Below are 12,835 nucleotides of genomic sequence, written 5' to 3' on the forward strand. Positions count from 1 at the left end.
CGAAGAGAGGAGGTCTACTCTCACGTGGTGAAAGAACAGCTTTCTTCTCAAGGAAGTCTACCTTTGGCTGTTCAGAAACCCGACCGCCGTCTATTCTCTGACGCATCAGACACGGGCTGGGGTGCGACTTTGGACGGACAGGAATGCTCGGGAACATGGAATCAGGAGCTAAGGACACTTCACATCTATTGCAAGGAGCTGTTGGCGGTTCATCTGGCCTTGATAAACTTCAAGTCCCTCCAGCTTAACAAGGTGGTGGAGGTGGACTCCGACAACACCACAGCCTTGGCTTACATCTCCAAGCAGGGAGGGACTCATTCGTGGAAGTTGTTCTAGATCGCAAGGGACCTCCTCATCTGGTTAAAAGATCGAAAGCTCACGCTGGTAACGAGGTTCATTCAGGGCGATATGAATGTCATGGCAGATCGCCTTAGCCGGAAGGGTCAGGTCATCCCCACAGAGTGGACCCTTCACAAGAATGTTGGCAGCAGACTTTGGGCCCTGTGGGGTCAGCCAACCATAGATCTGTTCGCTACCTCGATAACCTAGAGGCTCCCGTTGTATTGTTCTCCGATTCCAGACCCAGCAGCAGTTCACGTGGATGCTTTTCTGCTGGATTGGTCCCATCTCGACCTGTATGCATTCCCGCCGTTCAAGATTGTCAACAGGGTACTTCAGAAGTTCGCCTCTCACAAAGGGACACGGCTGACGTTGGTTGGCTCCGCTCTGGCCCGCGAGAGAATGGTTCATAGAGGTACTGCAATGGCTGGTCGACATTCCCAGGACTCTTCCTCTAGGAGTGGACCTTCTACGTCTACCTCACGTAAAGAAGGTACATCCAAACCTCCACGCTCTTCGTCTGACTGCCTTCAGACTTTCGAAAGACTCTCAAGAGCTAGGGGCTTTTCGAAGGAGGCAGCCAGAGCGATTGCCAGAGCAAGGAGGACATCCACTCTCAGAGTCTATCAGTCTAAAGGGGAAGTCTTCCGAAGCTGGTACAAGGCCAATGCAGTTTCCTCATCCAGTACCACTGTAACCCAGATTGCTGACTTCCTGTTACATCTAAGGAACGTAAGATCCCTTTCAGCTCCTACGATTAAGGGTTACAGAAGTATGTTGGCAGCGGTTTTCCGCCACAGAGGCTTGGATCTTTCCACCAACAAAGATCTACAGGACCCCCTTAGGTCTTTTAAGACCTCAAAGGAACGTCGGTTGTCCACTCCAGGCTGGAATCTAGGCGTGGTCCTAAGGTTCCTTATGTCATCAAGATTTGAACCTCTCCAATCAGCCTCTTTTAAGGACCTCACATTAAAAACTCTTTTCCTCGTGTGCTTGACAACAGCTAAAAGAGTAAGTGAGATCCACGCCTTCAGCAGGAACATAGTTTTCACATCTGAAACGGCTACATGTTCCTTGCAGCTCGGTTTTTTGCTAAAACGAGCTTCCTTCACGTCCTTGGCCTAAGTCGTTCGAGATCCCAAGCCTGTCCAACTTGGTGGGGGACGAACTGGAGAGAGTACTTTGCCCAGTTAGAGCTCTTAGGTACTATCTAAAAAGGTCATAACCTTTACGAGGACAATCAGAAGCCTTATGGTGTGCTATCAAGAAGCCTTCTCTTCCAAGGTCTAAGAACTCAGTTTCTTACCTATTCAGGCTCCTGATTAGGGAAGCACATTCTCATCTGAAGGAAGAAGACCTTGCTTTGCTGAAGGTAAGGACACATGAAGTGAGAGCTGTGGCTACTTCAGTGGCCCTCAAACAGAACCGTTCTCTGCAGAGTGTTATGGATGCAACCTATTGGAGAAGCAAGTCAGTGTTCGCATCATTCTATCTCAAAGATGTCCAGTCTCTTTACGAGAACTGCTACACCCTGGGACCATTCGTAACAACGAATGCAGTAGTAGGCGGGGGCTCAGCCACTACTTTCCCATAATCCCATAACCTTTTTAACCTTTCTCTTGAATACTTTTTATGGGTTGTACGGTCGGCTAAGAAGCCTTCCACATCCTTGTTGATTTGGCGGGTGGTCAATTCTTTCTTGAGAAGCGCCGAGGTTAAAGGTTGTGATGAGGTCCTTTAGTATGGGTTGCAGCCCTTTATACTTCAGCACCTAAGAGTCGTTCAGCATCCTAAGAGGACCGATACGCTCAGTAAGGAAGACGTACTTAATAAAGGCAGAGTAATGGTTCAAGTCGTCTTCCTTACCAGGTACTTATTTATTTTATGTTATTTTTGAATAACTAATAAAATAAAATACGGGATACTTAGCTTCTTGATTAACATGTACACTGGTTTTCACCCACCACCCTGGGTGTGAATCAGCTACATGATTATCGGGTAAGATTAATATTGAAAAATGTTATTTTCATTAGTAAAATAAATTTTTGAATATACTTACCCGATAATCATGATTTAATTGACCCACCCTTCCTCCCCATAGAGAACCAGTGGACCGAGGAAAAAATTGAGGTGGTGTTGACAAGAAGTACTAGAGTACCTGACCACAGATGGCGCTGTTGTGTACACCCCCACCTGAATAGCGATCGCTGGCGTATCCCGACCATAGATTTCTGTCGGGCAACAGAGTTGACAGCTACATGATTATCGGGTAAGTATATTCAAAAATTTATTTTACTAATGAAAATAACATTTTTCCACCTCAACCACCTCTCTCAGTCCCAAGCCAGTCAAAATGGAAGAGTCTTACAGGAAAGTTGGCAAGGTTACTCATCATTTGTCATTAACTCCTTTATTAGCAAATTTAACGACCATTCCTGCTCTGCTGAAGATGTTGCATATACCCTACTTTAAAAGACTCGAAGTTTGTACTGTATAGCTAGGGAAAATGGAAATGTCTTGTTATATATAAAAGGAATAACTAATAAAGTCACTTGCACATTGTAATTGTGATTTACTTACAGGTACTAGAACAAGCCCCAAAGGATAAACAACTCCCTGATTCATACACCTGTGAAGTGTGTGGTAGATTTTTTCGTGAGGCATCCCATTTTACAAAGCACAAGCGTGGAGCGTTATGCAGGAAACTTGCCCTTCGTATGGCAAAGAAAAACAAAAAGAAAAAGGGTAATGGAAGTGACTGTGGTAAGAAGAATACTGTTTTGCAAAAGCCCTATTTGTGTAATGTATGTGGTGCAAAGTTTTGTGATAAAGTGAATGTTGAGCTCCACATTGAAAGACAGCATAATAGTAAACAGCAGTTGTGGGTTGAAATATCAAAAAGTGGGGGTTTTACCTGTGCTGAATGTGGCCGTTGGTTTCAAGACAAGGGTAATTTAGTTGAGCACCAAAAGCAACACATGCAGACATATCTGCACCAAAATGAACGCCTTAATCATTCAGGTGAACGGTTAGTAGTTCCAGACCGCTCGTTAGTCCAGCAACCACATAATGTAGCTGTTGCTTATTATCATGATGCTTTACAACAAGTGCAGAACTATGGACAGCAGCCTCAACCTTCTCATTTACCTCCTCCCCCGCCTGCACCACCACCTGTCGCTCATGTTCATCCCAATATGACTCCAATTCTTCATACACCACAGATGGTACCTAATAACTTAGCACCAGGACCACAGCCTATTCCTCAATCCACAGTGCCCTGTCTATCCCCTTTGCCAAATCAAGTTCCATCTATGGGACCTGTAGATAATATGTCAAAAGCACTCAAAAATAACAAATCAGACAAACTATTGGCAAACAGTAAATGGAATATTTGTGGTGACTGTGGTCTTAAATTCGTAGATCCTATGAACTTGGAAATCCATATTCAAAGAATACATCCAGATTCATATATGTTGGAGACTGTGAATTTGGGGTATGGAACAATTTTATACAAGACCAATAATACACGTTCGGATGTCCAGTGTTTGTTGAGTCAAAATGGTACAGTGAGTCCAGATAATAAACAAACTAAGGCAAATCCTCAAACCTTTGACTGCATTCTTTGTGGTTTCAAAGCAACATCAAAAACTTATATTTTCAACCATTTGCAAAATGTTCATAGTACAAGTAATATAAATTTCATACATGTCTTAGAAACTCTTGAAAGTGGGAAAAAAGGTTCGCGTGGAGTAAAAGGTAAGAAAGGAAGCCAAGATCCACTCCTTAGGGAGCAAAGACACGTGTGTGATGCATGTAAAGCAGTGTTTCTTTCAAAGGCAGAACTTATTCGACATAGGATTAAAGACAAGCAGTATATGTGTGGTGTATGTTGCCATGCATCTTGTAGCCAGCTTCAGATAACTGCCCATATGGCAACACATGATCCGTTATCAGATTCTACAAGAAATACTTCGGGAAGTGGTCTTGTATGTTGGGTATGTGGTGTTGTATTGTTGTCCGCATCAATATTAGACAATCACTTGGTTACCCATGGTACTATTACAGTAGAATGCATTACGTGTGGTGAGCATTCCGACAGGCTAGAAGCATTGGTTCCCCATCTTTCAGTTCACCTTCCCCGACAAACATCTAGAGTAAGGTTGACTTTTTCAAGGGCAGATCAGCCTTCAACACCATATGCAACAGAAATGGAAGTTGGTATTGATGGCACAATAGGTGCCGATGCTAGTTTTTTGTCTTCCGGTCCAGTAACAGCAGTTTCATCTGGAAAGGTCCCCACTCGTATTCCAGAGGCATATGCTTGCAGTGAATGTGGTGCTTATTTATCAGGTGCTGCACAGTTAGAAGCTCACTTGCAAGTCCACCAATCTCCGTGTGTTGCAAGCTCTCATGGATCAACTGCTAATCATGGTACATTTACAACTACAACTTCAACAGTCTCTTCTTCCCAAGATGGAGGGATGTCTACCAGTAGTGTTGACAAAGTTCCAGGATCCTTTGAGTTTCGTTGTGAGGAGTGTGGGTTTTGGCGACAGGAAAGTGAACCTGTTATGCGCCATATTCAGGCGGTGCATATGTCCGGTAATATGTTACAGTCAATTAAACTTCAGTCGGGTATAGTTCAAATCAATCCAATTCATGTTGTTACTCCCATCAGTACCCTGTCGGCACAGTGAGATAATTATTTTTGTTATCTGAAAATTATTTTTTTCCTAGATTCAGATTGTTATTGTCTTCATTGTAAGATACTTGTATGTGTACATATTTGTTAAATAATGGATAGATCTAATAAACACTTAGATACCTCTTACATGTACAGTATTAGATTTTATGAATGGGAGGGCCTTTATTAAATTACTCCCACAGTTAAATATTAATTTGTTCCTACACATATGCAAACCTTTTGTTCTTTGAAATAGGGAATGTCTTCAGCAGAGCTGCAACAGCCATTGAAATCGTTAACAAGGTACTGTAGTTAATGACAGTTGGTGAGCATAGGTGAGTAGACCTGCCTACTCTCCTGTCAAAGACTGCTGTATTCACTTTTGTCTTTGGCTGCAAAGAGTACAATTTATACTGTTACATCCTACCCAAGGTTTTTTAATCCTTCACTTATACTTTTTAGTTTGAATGGTTGATATTGGCTTTGTGTTAGTGAAACAAAGTAGGAATGTGATTGAAGGATGGAAACGGCTTTGGTTTAGGGCAATGTGCCTGAGGGGCATGATTATTTGCAGTTATCTCTATATTCAGAGTGTAGATCATGGCCTGTTAAGGCAAGTACAGTATATTTTTTGGGAGAAGGAAAACTTATCCGGCGTCTTTCTTGGTATTTCCCATGACAGTGCTGGAGAGACTTGATCATGGCGCTCCTCATCAAGTTTGCCATTTGCTGAAGTTTCTGGTTAGCCCTTGATATTCGTGGGTTCTATCTTCATGAGATGGACCATTCGCGATACAGAGAATTTTATATCCTGTTACATAAAAATTCACCCATTCACAGTTTTGCAATAAGTACTCTCGTGAGCTGACTTTTTCAAACTTACTTCACTTATGCACCTGTCCTTCTTTACCCCATTGCCCTCTCTGCACAGCACAACAGACCATTTTTTGCTGACAAATATACATGACAAATTTATTATTATTGTTATTATTATTATTATTGTTGTTGTTATTATTGTTATTATTATTATTATTATTATTACTTGCTAAGCTACAACCCTATTTGGAAAAGCAGGATGCTATAAGCCCAGGGGCTCCAACGGGAAAAATAGCCCAGTGAGGAAAGGAAACAATGAAAATTAAATAATTTAAGAACAGTAACAACATTAAATAAATATTTCCTATATACTCTATAAAAACTTTAACAAGACAAGAGGAAGAGAAATAAGATAGAATAGTGTGCTCGAGTGTACCCTTAAGCAAGAGAACTCTAATCCAAGACAGTAGAAGACCATGGTACAGAGGCTATGGCACTATTATTATTATTATTATTATTATTATTATTACTTGCTAAGCTACAACTGTAGTTGGAAAAGCAAAATGCTACAAGCTCAGGGGCTCCAACAGGGAAAATAGCCCTGTACGGAAAGGAAACAAGGAAAAATAAAATATTTTAAGGACAATGGTTTGATTTTGGAGTGTCCTTCTCCTAGAAGGGCTACTTACCATAGCTAAAGAGTCTCTTCTACCCTTACCAAGAGGAAAGGAGCCACTGAACAATTACAGTGCAGTAGTTAACCCCTTTAGAGAAGAAGAATTGTTTGGTAATCTCAGTGTTGTCAGGTGTATAAGGAATGAGGACAGAGGAGAATATGTAAAGAATAGGCCAGACTATTCGGTGTATATGTAGGCAAAAGGAAAATGAGCTGTAACCAGAGAGGATCCAATGGGGTACTGTCTGGCCAGTCAAAGGACCCCATAACTCTCTAGCAGTAGTATCTAAATGTGTGGCTGATGCCCTGGCCAACCTACTAACATGTGTAAACTATTCAATGATAAACCCTTTGCATAGTAATTCTAATAATAAAAATCATGCCAAGAAGTTTATACATACATTATGTTTAAGAAATATTTTATTCAAGGGAGTATACCTACATGTCCTTCAACTCTTTTGTTCTTGTCCCTGGAAGTGCTAAACAACCTTCAGAGCCTTCTATTCAAGGGAGTATACCTACATGTCCTTCAACACTTTTGTTCTTGTCCCTGTGGTTGTAGTTCTATATGCAACAGAAAACATCTTGTCTATGGGAATGTGGTCAGCGTAAGCCTGAGGAAACGGTAGAATGACTGGCTCTTATTGCTTATTTCCTTCCTCTCACTTGGGGACGAAACATTCATATGGTTATGCTACAAACCTAACATTGATTCTGGTAAGCTACAACTCTGAGCACCATTCATATTAGACTGGGTCTGTGAAAAATTCTCCCCATCTCTTTACAAGGGGGATAATGGAACAATACCTACCTATTGGCCATCTTGTGCTCGGAATTTCATTCAAGACTATCATCCCTTCAGGAGAGAACGATTCCTTCATAGATCGAGCACCAGATACATAACCAAGCACTAGCCAGGCCCTATCATCCTTCTCATCTTGATGGTAGGTAGATGGGAGGTTGCTGTAGTCATATTCCTCGCTCCCATATTGGACCAGAGAGAGACACATATGCCAAGGAAAAATGAAACCGAACCAGTTTGTTTCTAGGATTTCCTATCTACTAATAAGTTAGTCCCCCTATTTTAAAGGACTAAAGGTTTGTATTCGGGAAGGAACAAATAATAGATTTTAAAACTTGTTTAAATTTTCCCTAATTGTACAAACCTGAGTCCTTCCCACCTCAACCACCCATCTTAGCTATGAGCTAAAGGTCAAAAGTGAAGAGTCTTTGACAAGAGAGTAAGCAGGACTACTTGTTTGTGCTCACCACCTATCGTTAACTACCTTGATGATGATATCAGTGGCTGTTCCAGCTTTGCTGAAAATGCTTTCTATTTTAAAGGACCCAGGTTTGTATAGCTTGAAAAATACAAATTACTTTTTAAATTTTTATTCTATTTCATGTGAAATTAGACAAGTGGCCTTTGTTTAATTTGCAGTACAGTAATCCCGAAATTATATGCTATTCCTAACTGCACTTCACATTTCGCAACTAGTAACACTTTTTTTTTTTCAAGGACTATCTTTAATTGTGCAATCTCCTTAAAGTTCAATAAGTCAAAGAAGGTTGTCTTACTTTAAATATTTATTATGGATTTATAGCTTATGTATTTCTGCTGAAAACTGAATAAATGTTAGAGGAGTTGAAAGAAAGTGTGTGTAAAAGTATTTGGGGGGCACAGAGATTGGGAAATTTCATGTTCCTAGTTAATTAGGATTTCAAAAATCTTCATTTAAAAATATATAATTTAGGGTTTTTCTTTTTTTGCAAACCTACAGTTAATTTTTTTTTTTTTTTATTTATTTATTTTTTTTTTTTTTTTTTTTTTTTTTTTTTTAAACCATTATTTTTTATTGATTAATTTTCTTCCAAATGATGAAAAGTGTCCCTCTGTCTATTGGAGTAATTGTTTTGTCAAGACTTAGTTTACAGATCTCGGAAAATAGAAAGAAATAAATAGGTTAGTTGCATGTCAATAATTTTTCTACTGTGGTCTTGGAAGGCGTAAAGAAAGAAGGATAGCTTCACCTCAATTAAAATGGAGATTATATGGAGTTCAGAGTTGGGACAATTTTGTTTTTGTACATAATTATACAGTAGTACCTCGATATAAAAGTAATCCATTCCAAGTGCAATCTTAACTCAAAATACTTGTAAATTGACCTATTTTTTCCATAAGAATAGTCAATTAACTTGATGCATTCCACACATCCAAAAATACATTGTATATACTGTATTTATACATTCATTTTTAAAGGTTTTAAAGTAGCTATAACAATAAAAATTATAACCCTGTTATCATAAAGGAATGCAAATTAATAATTCACAATAAAAATAGAAATATTTACAAAATACCTCGCACCTTATCTCTGAGGGGAGGAGGAGGGCGGAGGGCAGGTTACTGCCTGAAGGGAGAATCTCCCTCCATGCAAAATTCATCGGGAGTTCTCTCTCTTGAACGTTGTTCACTATCACAAACTGCATCGCTTAATTTACACTTTCCAAACACTCGTCGTCTTTCTTTACACACTCGTTTAGTTTTGACAAGGAGCCCTTCTAGAGTCGACTGCTTTGTCCTTTACTTTAAAATTTCTTGGACATATGACATTGCATTTTCGGTATTGTACAGGATTCAGTACTCACCCTGACAAAGCTGTGTCTATTATGAAATTTTGCAGGCTTTCCACACATTTTTTTGTATTTCATCCTCAGTTAAAATCTCTGCAGATCTTGATATGGCCCCCTAATCAGCTTCAATACCTTTGCTTTTTCAATGATAGTGTTTTCGGCAATCGTACCACTTTCTAACTGCCTCTCATTAATCCAGATAAACAGGTGTTAAGATAATTTTGCTGTTGATTCGTTAATGCTTGTTCATCATCATCTATTGCTTTGATATCCTCTGTATTGTTCAGAATTGTAACTGTACCAATCGTGGATGTTGCAGTACGAATTTACAGTTTTTGCGGGATGGCTGCATACTTTTTTGTTTTCTTACCATCTTTTTTTATCACCTTGGGGGCCATTTTCACAAAACTGTTAACTTTACAATGCAGCACGAATGTCTTCAGTAGTGGTCACAAGTTGGCAAGGAACATACAGTCACAACTCCACAAGAAAACAATTCCAAATATATGTGAGGGCTGCTGGAAGAGTGAAAGAGTTAAGCTCTTAACCAGGGTAGAATGGGTTTTGCGAGCTACGAAAAAAAACAACAAAAATGCCCGTGAACACTGAGTAGGTTGCGTATGGGTGTGCATGCTAGTTTCGTTAGTACTAGTCAATAAAAAATGCGCATACAGAGGGAAAGGAAAATTTTTGCTCGCAGACTGATTTGAATCTGTATGCCTGTATTCAGTCGCTTGTAAACCAAGGTAGAACGGTATACTGAAAGAATTTTTTTAAAAGGTTGTGCAAGTTTATATTAATAGATAAGGATAGAAATCATTTTGCTCTTGTTCTTAATTTCTAAATTTAAATTGACACAATTTATGAACATAAAGCTTATTAACATAGAAAAAAATTTTAGCATCAAATTTGCTCATCTATCCCCACCTCTTATAATAATGGTATTTAAAGTTAAAGGGTCCATTTTTTTTTTATTATCTTGCACTTTGGCAGTTCACATCTAATGATAAATGGTAAAAGTTGAAGGGTTAAGGTTATGGATTTGTTTCATTTACTAATTCTTATGTATAATTTAGTAAATTTTGTTATTTTACAGGTTTCCCTAAAAGTGTATTTGTCAGGTGTGAAAGAGATGTCAGTGTGTTGCATGTCAAGTATATGAAAGTGTATTTAGAATTGAACATTTTTTTGCTGGACTTTTTTTGCACTGTTCTCATGTCTGTGGATTCTGTAAGTTTTATCAGCTTGAGTGTATGTTTCCACAGGCTAGGAAATGTAAGGTATGAATTTTGTTGGTAGCCTAGCAAAGGTTAGAATTTTCATTTTATATTATTTTAATGAGTCTTACCTAATATTCATGTGCTTACAGGCTTAAAGTGTTCGCTTGTAAAAACGAGTTTCTTCTAGATTTAAATATCCCACTGAGTAAACACTATCTTATCCCCCTTTGTTGGAACTGAGACTGTAATAGCGCATTTTGGCATTTTGTTTTATATTGTATACAAATAACCATGTATTATTATAAGTTTTAATTAAAATGAAAATCATCAAGTTAGAGCCATGGCAGATGTTGTGATGAACTTTGCCAAATTTCTAATCAGTCTGACATGCATCAATTTTTGGAAGGACTAAGTTGCTCAAGCCTTATAGATATTAAAGGATGCTCTCTTAAGCTACTATTATTAAAGTGTATCATTGATCCATCTGGAGATTTGAAAATCAAGAATGAGGAAGAAGATAGAGCAAGGCAAGTTGTAAAGTAGTACTGTCAATCATGGAAGTCTCCATGTGTTCTGCCTGTAGTAGCATAAGAAATGGAATACAATATCATGCAAAAATTAGAAGTTCAACATAAAATGAAGGTAAAGGCAAGTAGATAAACCATTCATCGTATTTGTAATGAAGCCGAAAAGTCTTAGGAGCAATTTGCAACTCCAGTGTTCAAATAAAATCATAAAAGATGAAACCTTATTAAGCATTGAGACGTCTGTGATTAATGTGCTGTATAAAGGCCAGTGCTAAATTTCTGCATTATAGAGAAATTCTTGCACATGAAATTTTATCTTAATTTGGGAAAATATTGGATAAGTTATTTGAAGGATTCTTTTCAACATTAAAACTACTGTATGAAAATGTAATGTACAGTATTATGTGAAATTAATTTTCTTGTAAAATGAATGACTTTATCTGGCAAGCCTTTTTTATGAAAAAAAGCCCAGTTAGCATATGATATACATATGGTCCTTTTACAACGATCTCAACTTTTTATTTTCGAGTTTACAAAATACTGTAGGTGTAATGATATCTTATATAAAATTGGAATTTATTATGCAATGTGAATAATCCTAAACAGCCTACTAATACTGTATGATATGTATAAAAAAAACCTTTGTAGCTCACAGTCAGAGGAGTTGCTTCTGTCTCAGTCTCACTGTAGATTGGCAATGAAAGGTTTATTGTGATATATATATATATATATATATATATATATATATATATATATATATATATATATATATTTATTTATTTATATATATATATATATATATATATATATATATATATATATATATATATATATATATATATATATATATAATCTTGTACATTTATGTCTACAAAATGCATAAGTTCATCTTTTATTGTGGATGAAAGGAAGAGGAAAGCTATTGATTTTGAAGAGAAATTGAAGATAATAAGTCAGCATGATGGAGCTAAAACTATAACAGTCATTTGTATTTGATCTTGAACTCTCTAGAGTATGGGTTCAAATTTCAACAATCAACATGGACAAGAATAGAAAATGGTTGCTGTTAAATTATTTTCATTTGTAAAATCTGTAGTTATTTGCTTGAATAAACTAGGGCCTATTGATGATATGGAATGATTACGTGTAACATGGATAGAAGATCAAATACAATAACATTTATCCTACCGACAATACAAGCTAAGGAAAGAACACTATTTGGAAAGCTTAATCAACTATATGACAATCTTACCTCCACATTTGTTTACAGCAAGTTCCAGATGGCCACAAATATTGAAGAATCATAAAAATTTCATCAATGTTAAAGTTAGTAGTGAAGCTGTAAGTGCTAATAATGTAGGTGAAAAATGCAAGGAAGAATTTAGTGTTATTACTGTATTGTAGAAGACATATTTTCCTGGGCAAATATTTTATTTAGGCAAAGCAGGCTTGTGTTGGAGGAAAGTGCATGAATTTTCATTCATTCATTAAGATTTTTAAGGCTTTTAAAAATCTTACACCTTTTCTTTTAGGTGAAAATATTTCTGGCTATAAATTGAAGCCTTTTATTACTTGCTTCTCTAAAAACAAAAAGCATTGGCAGAAGTAAACAAGCATTTGACTCCTGTTAATTTTCACCACTACAAAAAAAGGCAGGGTAATGAATACTTTGCTTGAAGATTGGATTTTAAATTGTTTAATTACAAAACTGAATCAATATTATGATCAGAATTATGTTACTTTAAGGTATTTTTTATTATAGATAATACTCCTAGATATCCAGTTTCTAGGTGATTTGTATTTCAAAGTGAAGTTTGTGCTTTTACCACCAAACAACTTCTCTTATTCAACCTATGAATTAGGTGCCATGGCAGCATTCAAAGCGTATTACTCACAAAACCTACAGCTTAGGCAGTCAAAACTTATGAACAGAAGCCATTCC

The 12,835-nt window shown here is 37.5% G+C and overlaps 1 protein-coding gene across 4 annotated transcripts in view; it reads left to right on the plus strand.

Moving 5' to 3' along the window:
- LOC137623277 (zinc finger protein 132-like) overlaps positions 1-5,537 on the plus strand; it is a 57,322-nt gene extending 51,785 nt beyond the window's left edge. For all 4 annotated transcript variants that reach the window (XM_068354048.1, XM_068354050.1, XM_068354049.1 and 1 more), the window contains exon 4: positions 2,922-5,537. In XM_068354048.1, the coding sequence (XP_068210149.1) occupies positions 2,922-5,036 (2,115 nt within the window). In that variant the 3' untranslated portion in view covers positions 5,037-5,537. The remainder of the gene's footprint in view (positions 1-2,921) is intronic.
- Positions 5,538-12,835: the final 7,298 nt, after the last annotated feature.

This window comes from Palaemon carinicauda, chromosome 30, assembly GCF_036898095.1.
Source record: "Palaemon carinicauda isolate YSFRI2023 chromosome 30, ASM3689809v2, whole genome shotgun sequence".
Taxonomy (NCBI): Eukaryota; Metazoa; Arthropoda; class Malacostraca; order Decapoda; family Palaemonidae; genus Palaemon; species Palaemon carinicauda.